This window comes from Microtus ochrogaster, unplaced genomic scaffold (genome assembly GCF_000317375.1).
Source record: "Microtus ochrogaster isolate Prairie Vole_2 unplaced genomic scaffold, MicOch1.0 UNK18, whole genome shotgun sequence".
NCBI lineage: Eukaryota > Metazoa > Chordata > Mammalia > Rodentia > Cricetidae > Microtus > Microtus ochrogaster.
In genome coordinates this window covers 1288519-1299096 of record NW_004949116.1, presented here as the reverse complement: position 1 = coordinate 1299096, position 10578 = coordinate 1288519, and the positions used below count along the sequence as shown (strand labels likewise).

At 42.2% G+C, this 10578-nt stretch overlaps 1 protein-coding gene across 5 annotated transcripts in view; it reads right to left on the bottom strand.

Annotated features, from left to right (window-relative positions):
• The window catches only part of Galnt11 (polypeptide N-acetylgalactosaminyltransferase 11), a 37825-nt gene that overhangs the window by 18164 nt on the left and 9083 nt on the right, over nucleotides 1-10578 (bottom strand). For all 5 annotated transcript variants that reach the window (XM_026789390.1, XM_005367445.3, XM_026789391.1 and 2 more), the window contains 3 exons: nucleotides 3240-3572; nucleotides 2265-2388; nucleotides 686-852 (listed from right to left, as the gene is read on the bottom strand). In XM_026789390.1, the coding sequence (XP_026645191.1) occupies nucleotides 686-852; nucleotides 2265-2388; nucleotides 3240-3534 (586 nt within the window). In that variant the 5' untranslated portion in view covers nucleotides 3535-3572. The remainder of the gene's footprint in view (nucleotides 1-685; nucleotides 853-2264; nucleotides 2389-3239; nucleotides 3573-10578) is intronic.

The window sequence follows — 10578 nt, the reverse complement described above, 5'->3', positions numbered from 1 at the left end:
AAAAAAAAAAAAAAAAAAAAAAAAAAAAAAAGGCATGTAACATACATAGTGATTCTCAGAAAACTGGCATTCAGATAACATTTAAGAGCTTTCTGAATGCAGTCCATTCTGTGAACAACTGATGTAGCTGACTTACTCTAGAAGCATGGTACACGGCACTGGGCCAAGTAAAAAGTGCCAGTTCCAAAGGGTACATACTGCACATCCATCTATATTACACTTTTGAAATGACAAAGAGGTCACCAGATGCCAGGGAAGGGTGCTAGGGACACAAAGACAGAGCACCTGGGGAGCACCAGGATTGCTGGGTGCTCAAGACTGATGGTGCTAACAACAATCTTCCCGCAGGATAAACTGACAATTCTCCATTGTGCAATTCTGTTTTCTACACTGTATTCTAAGTATAAAAGAATCAATGAGGGAAACTGGTCAAAGTGCAAATGGAAGTCTTGAGAACTTCCTATGAATCTGAGCTTAATTCATAATGGACATTTTTAAAAGCAAGCCAAGGGGAAATTCCCCAGGGGCAAATCTGGTAACACTGAGAACAGATATAAAGACAAAGGACTTCAGCAAAATCATCCTATCATTCTATAATCAATGGACAGGCTGGAAGCTCAGCTGTGGCTGCACCAATAGTGACTAGGAACCCTGGTGAACTGTGCCCACTCACAGCAACACTTACCAAAGTCACTGTTGTCATCCACAAGGATGATCTCATGAAGAATGTGTGCTGGTGTGCGGTCCACAACACTGTGCACAGTCCGCAGCAAGGCAGAGAAGGCTTCATTGTAGAAACAGATAACAACACTAGCAGTTGGGAGGTCAGTCGGGTAGGACTTTTCTCTACACCTTTAACAATCAATACAAGAAAATCTGATATTTTAAGAGGCTCAGATGTCTTGGCCCATTTCCTGCCATTTTGCTCATCTTCTTTCTGGCATGACAGCGGGTTTTAGGCATTCACGAAAACACTGCAACTAATTCTTTGCTTTACATCACGTTAGTAATGTTATCTTTAAAATGTGCTTTCTTGGGGCCGGGCGATGGTGGCGCATGCCTTTAATCCCAGCACTCGGGAGGCAGAGGCAGGCGGATCTCTGGGAGTTCGAGACCAGCCTGGTCTACAGAGCTAGTTCCAGGATAGGCTCCAAAGCCACAGAGAAACCCTGTCTCGAAAAACCAAAAAAAATAAAAAAATAAATAAAATAAAATGTGCTTTCTTTTCTTTGGTAGAAGTTTCAAAGTGAGTTGTTTTTCATGAAGTTACTGCGTGTGTAGCACTCTGAAGCTGATACCCAGCTTCTCAATGAGGTTAAGTGGAAACACAATAAAACTTTGTCTTTGAAAGTTTTAGTTTTTGCCTAATAACATACAAAAGATTTGAGTAATGACATAAAAGCTTCCATGGAGCCGGGTGGTGGTGGCGCATGCCTTTAATCCCAGCACTCGGGAGGCAGAGGCAGGCGGATCTCAAGAGCTAGTTCCAGGACAGGAACCAAAAGCTATAGAGAAACCCTGTCTTGAAAAATCCAAAAAAAAAAAAAAAAAGCTTCCATGGACACAGCTACTTGATAGGTGGGTTTGAGCAACAACAAAGTTACTGAAGAGTAAACTCCAAGGTCCTGACTTCTTTCCTTCAGCCTCACAGCCCTCCAATGTCTGCCCCTGCAGCCTCCTACCATAGCCAGAGTGGATGAGGGTCGGTCCCTTCAACATGCCACACATACTTCAGAACCCTCTCTGTGCTGCAAAGACCACTCCACCAGGCCCATCTGAGCCCTACCTAATGCTACTGCAATAACTTGTTTCCTCACCTGCCCCAAACAGACTGAGCCCTGTGAACCTAGGGCCACATCTTATTCTGTCCAGGGCCTTTGTATTGCATGACAAACTGAAGGTGCTCTACAAACATCTGTCTGTGCAACGACTGACAAAAAGCCATTGAAAGAAAGAAAATAATAAAGTACAAAGCAATAGGGAATTCACTAGTTTTAATCCCTTGTTTCCATAAATGCAGTAATGATTTTTTTGAAGTCTAGGTCCAGGTTATTGAGTTGGAATGTCCAAAGACACACACAGCCAGCTCTAAGACTGCATCATTACACTTGCAGACCACAGTGCTGCAAGAGTGGTTGGGGTGGGATCAGGTCACTGTTCTGACATGACAAATACCAAGTGTGAAATCTGGACACTGCCCTTGCTGTTCTCACTGGGGATAAAGCACTGTCATTGGAACTCATCAGAAGCCAAAAGGACCATACTCTGCATTCCTGGTGTCTGGCACATCTCTGTGGTATCCCAAGCGGTTACTGATCAGCATATTAAAGGCATGTTTCTGGTAACCCAGGTCTCTCAATTCCTGATCACGTTCATTGAAAATCATGCCTGAAAGAGAGTGAAGTTACAGTCAGTGTCTTAGGTCTGGAAAGATGATCAACAGCCACTATGATGTGATGATCCCCTGAAGCCTGATTCGCCATTATATCAGATTATATCACTGTGTTTTTCAAATTGGCTGTCTGCAGTTTCAGGTTTCAAATGAGTAAGCTGAGGCTGACAGATTCTTATCAACTTAATGCAAACTAAGTGTGCCCTAAGCAGGAAAACTTGCTCAAAACCATTCTTTTTAAGAACACTTTAGCAGGTTGTGGTGGCGCACACCGGTAGGATTTGCTGAAGGAGGCAGAGGCAGGAGGATCACGAGTTCGAGGCCAGCCTGGGCTACACATTTAAAAAAAAAAAAGAACACTTTACTATGAGCTGGCAAACATAGCTTTAATACCTACAATCAGAAGACAGAGGCAGGCAGATCTGTATCCTGGACTACATGGGAGTTCCAGACCAGCTTAGATACATAGTGAGACCCTGTCTCAAAAAAACAAATAAATGGACTAACAAAAACCCCGCATTTTACTATATTCACAAGACAAATTATCTGTGACCAGAGAAATACTGATAATGTTCCCTACGAGAAATAGATTATTAAATCCCAGTGGACTTCAATAGGCCAAAGTCTCAAGTTCTTATATAAACCTGTGCCCCACAAAAATTCACACATAAGCTTTTGTATAAAAAGGGCTCCTAAGAGCTTTGGGTTCAGACTTTTACACAATAGCTGAAAAGGTCAGCAGCTCCTGTAAAGATCTAACGGGAACCATCTAACTTATGGGAACAATAAACAGGACATTTCTAATCCTGAGCATCACGATTTAAAGAGAACAGATATGATTACTTACCGAGCTCGGAGGAGGATTTTGAGAGGCCTTTATCTGAATCTTCAAGGTGATTATTCATCAAATCATCCATTCTGTTTGCTTTAAACTGTGGATCTAATACTCGACCTGGACTTCGAGTAAAACGTGGGTAGAATTTTTTGGGAAATGGTCCATCGGGCCCAGACCCCTTGATGGGCACATTTTTAAGGGGCTGAGTCACTTCACTGAAGTTGAAATAAATGAAAAGCAGAACTGTCCAGGTAGCAGATGTAAAAAGGCACCCATAACAGAAATATCGAACTGTGACACTTCCCATTATAGACCTAGCATAGCTCAAGGGCCATTTTCAGTTTCCTAAAAAAGAAAGAAAGGCATGTTAGAACCTCCAGCACACTGCTCAATCAGCTACTGAACACCCTCACTGGTTTCCAAACCACCCTAACTACCCATTGTGAACAAATGTGTATCAAAAGAGCTGACATAGTCCCCGCCCTGTTAATGAACACTCCTTCACCTTTGCTCTGACCGCTTTTAGTCTGGCCACTGTTTAAGTTCTAGCTTTGCATGACTGGAATACGAGTACAGGACACCAAGTCTCTCCAGATACCAAGAGAGGCTCATAATTATAATCCCAGTACTTGGGAGGAGAAAGCAAAATGACCATCTGAGTTCATGGCCAGCCTGAGCTACAACATAGTGAATTCCAAGCCTGGTCTATAAAGTGAGACCTTGGCTCAAAAATAAAATACAGGGCCCTTCCCCACCTCTACGCTGGGGGGAAAATAAAAACCATAACCAATCTGAAAAAGAAAGTCCTACTTTCTAACCAAAGCTTCTACTCTACCCCAGAGCCTACTACTCTATCCCAGAGTAATCTAGTTAGAACTAATCTAGTTCTAACAATCGTTGTCAAGAAAGAGTTGCAATAACTGTTCTCTCTCCTTAGGATATCATGTAAAAAACTCAGAACAAAATATATCAAATAGCATCGCAAATAAAACATTCCAAGTGATAGGTGTCTGCACGAAGATGCAACTTATAAATTACTTATTTCTACAGCCATTTAAAAAAATCATCCCTAAAAAAACAAGACAAAGCAAATTAATTAGTAAACCTCACTTTAAACATTAAGCTTCCTGAACAAGATTATGCCCTCAGCCTAGATGGTAAACAACTGTTTGGAAATTATTTGCCAACTAAGAACTACTAGATGTTTCACAAGTCCACTTAAAAAAACAAAAGTAATTAAAGTAAAACTAAAATGATAATACTAATAAAAAGAGGGTAGTGACTAAATGGACTTAGGGCGCCAATTAGCTTCCTTGTCAGCTGGAAGTACCTTTTAAACTAAATACATACATGAAAAATCCAAAAAAAGCCGGGCGATGGTGGCGCATGCCTTTAATCCCAGCACTCGGGAGGCAGAGGCAGGTGGATCTCTGTGAGTTCGAGACCAGCCTGGTCTACAGGAGCTAGTTCCAGGACAGGCTCCAAAGCCACAGAGAAACCCTGTCTCGAAAAACCAAAAAAAAAAAAAAAAAGAAAGAAAAATCCAAAAAAAAAGAAAAATCCAAATGCAAGGAAATGCTTTGGAAGAAAAGTTCAAAAAGCCTTTATCAGGAAAAACAAGTCACAATTTGCAACAGCATGGGAAGACAGAGTATAGTGAGCTTTAAGGCAAACTCTCAGCTTCAACTAAGAAAAATTTTAACTGCCTTGGCTCAGGAGCAGACAACTAATAAGCCAACAGCAATAAAAACAAAAGCACAGCATGTTCAGAAGGCCATGGAATGCTGAAGTCCGGCCATAGGCATGTCGCTTTAATCCATGTCAACTATGTAGCAAAACTAACGTTTAATCACAGCTCTCCTCAATCCACTCCAGGCCTTCCTACCTCTACTGTAGACTCCTGTATCCTAACACATAATAAATTGACATGAAGAACATCCAAGCCCTTCACAGTCCCAGGATACAACAATTGCCCCAGCAAACAACTCTATACCCACAGGTGGACACTGATCTTTGCATCTGTTCAGCCTGATTTTCATCATCTGGGCCAGGTCTAGAATCCTTCAAAGAGTGTGGAGAGCGCTGTTGTAAAGATCTGGGTTTACTCTGGCTGTGGCTGCACACTTTCAGTCCTAGCGCTAGGAAGGACAGACGAGTGGATCCCTGTGTCTTGCTGGCCAATTAGCCTAGCACACTTGGACAAGTTCTAGGCCAATGAGACCCTTGGAAAAAACGCCTGGGAAGTATTTTTCTAACAGCTTCACCATAGACAACCCAGTTTTCCTGGCCTTCCAGCTATGCTGTAAATTTCTACTTTCTATACAGATTGGTATCATTCCCCTTTCAATCCAAAACCTCCACTGCCGCAACCGGTTAAAGCAAATGCGACGCAGGTGTGAGGACTTGAGTTTGATCCATGGTACCTCTGTAACAAAAGACCAGAAACTATGGCAAGCTTTGAGAAGTTTTTTTTTCTTCCTTTTAGATTTATTTGTTTTAGTTTATGAGTATTTTGCCTCCATATATCTATGCATACCAGGCATGTCTGATGTCTATGAAGGCCAGAAGCGGGCATCGGTTCCCATGGAACTAGACCTAGGGAAAGTTTGTGAACTACCATGTGGATGTGGAAGCCAAACCTGGGTCATTTGTAATACTCTTAACCACTGAGTGTGGCATGCTTTGTAATCTCAAGGCTGAGAACATGAAGACAGGTGAATCCCTGAGATTTGCTAGCTAGCTGGACTAGCAGTTAAAGCCCAGACCTCAGTAAAAACCTGTCTTTAAAAACAAACAAACAAACAAAGAAATTGGCCCCCCACCCCCATCCTGCCACTTGCCAACATCCATTTTTGCTGCCCAAATATTCTTGGATGTGTGGCATTCCATTGCAACACAGATGACTTATCAGGGACCACATTCTTAGAGAACTCTGACTCCTCCTCCCCCAGCAGCTAATCACTGACAAGAGCACCTTAGATAGCTGTAGAATCTCATGCCTACTTCCTCTTTCCATGTGGGATTTGGTTTGGCTTGGACTTAACAGGTCTTGTGCACGCTGTCATAAGCACATAAGCCATGTGCATAGCTGCCCTCCCATCCAGAAGACACTAGTTCCTTTTGGTCATCACTTCAGTTGCACTCTTCCCACTGGCCTCTTTCCACAATGATCCCTTGGGTTTGGGAGCTGGGGTATTATACACACATTCCCTTTAAAGCTAAACATTCTGTAGTATTTTATTCTTTGCACCTGACCAGTTGTGAGTTCCCATTTACGACAGAAGCTTCTCTTTGACTGAAGTTTTTGTCCTGCCCGGTTCTGCAGCTGTTAAGTTCCAAAGAATCACACAGAGGTCTACATTAATTATAAACTGATTGGCCTAGTAGCTCAGGCTTCTTATTCATTCTTTTTTTTTTTTTTTTGGTTTTTCGAGACAGAGCTTCTCTGTGGTTTTGGAGCCTGTCCTGGAACTAGCTCTTGTAGACCAGGCTGGTCTCGAACTCCCAGAGATCCGCCTGCCTCTGCCTCCCAAGTGCTGGGATTAAAGGCGTGCGCCACCACCACCCGGCTTCTTATTAATTCTTATATCAGTCCATAATTCTTGTCTGTGTTAGCCACATGGCTTGGTACCTTTTTTGGCATAGCAGTCACATCTTGCTTGTTCTGTGTCTGGCTTCCTATGTGTCTGGGTGACAACTGCAGACCGAAACTTTCATCTTCCCAGAATTCTTGTCACCCTGCCTCTACTTCCTGCCTGGTTACTGGCCAATCAGCATTTTATTAAAAATAATACAAGTGACAGGATAAAAGATCATTGTCCCACAGCACTTCTCTGGTAAAGGGGCTGAGAAGTTCCTTAATCTACGGGTATAACAGAAAGTCATCAGGAGTCAGTTTATTATGTCCACAGAGCAGAGCAACCCCTGACATAGGTTCTCAGCCAATAATGGTGCCAGGTATGCTCATTAAATCCAATCAGAAAGTGGTTGGTTACCCCATGATGTTTGTGCTACTTACTGCTGCACCAGTGGGCATGTCATACAAGGTCAGCCATGACTGTACCTGGAAGAGTGTACAGCTGGTATGTCTGGGGCCTACTTTTCTTTTCCAGAGTACAGAAAGCAGTCTCAGCACTTTTATGAAAGCTAGCTAGTCATGATAAAGTCTCCAGGTCAGTACCAGCTGATTTCCCCATGTTCTGTGATACAAATATGTAACGTCTTAATAGGGTATCACTCAGGTTCAGGAAGGTAACCAGGAACAATGACAATAACCTGTAATGGAGGTCTCTGGAACCTCTAATTTCTTTTTTTTTTTTTGGATTTTTCGAGACAGGGTTTCTCCATAGCTTTTGGTTCCTTCCTGGAACTAGACTTGTAGACCAGGCTGGCCTCGAACTCACAGAGATCCACCTGCCTCTGCCTCCCAAGTGCTGGGATTAAAGGCGTGCGCCACCACCGCCCAGCTGGAACCTCTAATTTTAAAAGAAGAAATAATTCCTGACACTGGGGTTCTTATTTGTTAGCCGCTCATAAGGTTATTGTTACCACTAAAGGATAACTCCATTTTAATATATTTTAATTTTTCTGTATGTGTATAGATGCACTTTTCGTTTGTTTGTCTGTCTGTATGAGACAGGGTCTCTCTACATAGCCCTGGCTGTCCTGGAATTCACTATGTGGACCAGGCTGATCTCACAGAAATCCGCCTACCTCAGCCTCTGGTGCATGCCACTATGGGTACAAATTTACTTTAGTTTTTACAAGTTTCTATAGTTGTGGGATCCCTATGCCTTTTTTGGAGGTGGGGTGGAGAAAACTGTCTGTGAATTCAGATGCAATGGGCTAGTTCTTAGAAGAGCAATGGCTCTGGAAAAATCAGGCAGTCTAGACAGCTAACTGTCCTCTGAAAGGTTATACCTTCATAAAAACATTTCTACCAATCCTTTGAAGAGGGTGGCCTTATTGTGACGTGGCTGCCTTCAAAGGACAGGAAACAAGGAGCATTCTCCATCTCACTTTTAATACTTTAATACCAGAACCAGGATAGTTGAGATTTGTTTTTTCCTAGATACAGATCTCCATATGGGTCAGAAGGACACCGATCATGCTCTTAAGGACTGCACACCGGCTTTTTGCTCTGTCTAGAACACTTTTCCTTGGGTGATTTCACAGCTGCCTCCTTTACCTGTTTACTTCCTATTCAGATAGGGCTTCTCAATAAGGTCCTAAACTGAGAGCACATACCTTAAAGTGCAATTCAGACACTAGATAGTAAACCTGGTCTTCCTTGACATACACAAAGCTACTTCTTCATCTAGCTTATCACTTTTGGCTCCTCTATACTGGAAGATGAGAAACAATAGATCAAGAGTCTTGTGGTCTGATTCCTTGAAGTATTTCCTGAGTAGTGCTTTTGGTATCGATCAAAGCATATAATATAATAAATATTTGTTGAAATTAATCAAAGACTATAAGTCTTTAAAACTATCAGTATGCTTTCCAAATGCTGGAAATTTCTAAACATATCACTACTAATTTGTTTGGGACAAGCAATACCTTAATGCTCTGTCTGCATGAAGGTCATGACTACCTTATTCAACAACAGTAAGCAAATGGTGCTGGAACAGCAATAAGAGACAACTCAAGGAATTGCCCAACTTTTAATATTAAATAATAGTCTGTGGTGAAAACAGGAAAGTCCTTTCCATTTTGATCACAGTCTCATCTTTGGTATCCCCCCCTTGGTTGTCTGCAAACATTGAAGTGCAAAATAAAAAGATTTTTCTATCCAAAGAGACTACCCACAGGGCTTGTCGGACTCTGTCTAGAGTCCTCACAGACCACTTGCCACATGAGTCCAAATTAAGGACAATAAAATGTACTAATTCTTAACAACTCTATTAAGTAGCTATTATTTCCCCAGCCATGTTTTAATTGAAAATATGGCAAATCACTGTACATGAGAGACATTTATAAAATCAATCATTTCTATAATTATCCATAACAGTGCTTGAAAGCAACAGGGATACCAGTCTTAGACAGATCAATAATCAAATAAGAAATGATACATAAGCAAACACATACCTGCTAGTCAGGCATTAAAGCAACCAAACAAAAATCAAAGCCTGAAATTCTAATCTAATCTATTCTGACAAATGACAAGTCCAGCCTGCAGAAACAGTCTTTGTTTTGTATCTTTGTTAAGTCTTCTACTGGCAATTATCCCTGGCATCAGTGTTCAAGGCCAAACATATTTAAAAGGAAGGTCAAAGCAAATATGTAAGGTCAATTAATGCCAAGGCAAACAAACAGCGAAAAGCTTTTCAGTTAGAAACATGTATGCTTAACGAAGCCCAAACAGTCACAACCGGGTGTCAGTGTTGAGTGAACGACAGCTAAGCAGTGAAACAGGTCAGTGTGACTGTTTCCCTTTCACTGGTCTGGTAGCTGCTCTCAGTCAGAGGAGGAAGTGGGCACAGAATACACAGCATGATGATTATAGTGCAGAGAGACCACAAACTAAAGCCAGACAGAAAGGTGTGAGAAGAGGAAGAACTAGGATAAAAATGTGAACAGGCTGGAGACTCAAGGAGAGCAGACTGAATAAAGAGGTCGGGAAATGAAAGGCCCAACACCTGCAACCTGAACGGCACTTCCAGATCTGTGAAACGAAGGCATCTCAATAAACAAGGTATCCATAGCGTAAGCAAGGTTGTTATAAAGACCTCACCGTCAGAGCCATAAGCAAGACCCCACCCACAACACAGGGATTCTTACATCTTCTCAAACCCAAATATTGATCAGTGCCTTGTGTTAACAATTAGTAACTACTTGCTTGGATAATTTTTTAAAGTATATTTCTGTTCAAGAATTTATGGGACATTTAGACTGAGCAGTGTGAACACAGTACATGTGGGGTAGTGAAAACAGACTGAGAAGGCATCTGGACCTCAGCTTGGATCCTTGGCATTGTGCAGCGTGTGCTACACAATTGCAATCTCAGTGCTGGGTAAAGCAGAGAAAGGCAGACAGATCCCTGGATCTCACAAGCCGCCTAGATGAACCAACCAGAGAGCTCCTGGTTCAGTGAGGACAGAGTCTCCAAAAATAAGATGGAGAGCAATTAAAAATGACACCAAATGGCCTCTGTTGTTCCTTTGCGGAACTACAGTTCCCAGCGTTCTCCTGGACACGGACATATTCCCAGAAGCCTTTGTATTCCCCGTTAAAAAACAAGAAAGCCAGGACAGGAATTACAAACAAGATTGGTGCCGTGACTCGGATACATGTCCACCGCCGGTTAAAATAGGAGACCAGGTATTACTCTCACCCCCAGGCCAGTGCCCTT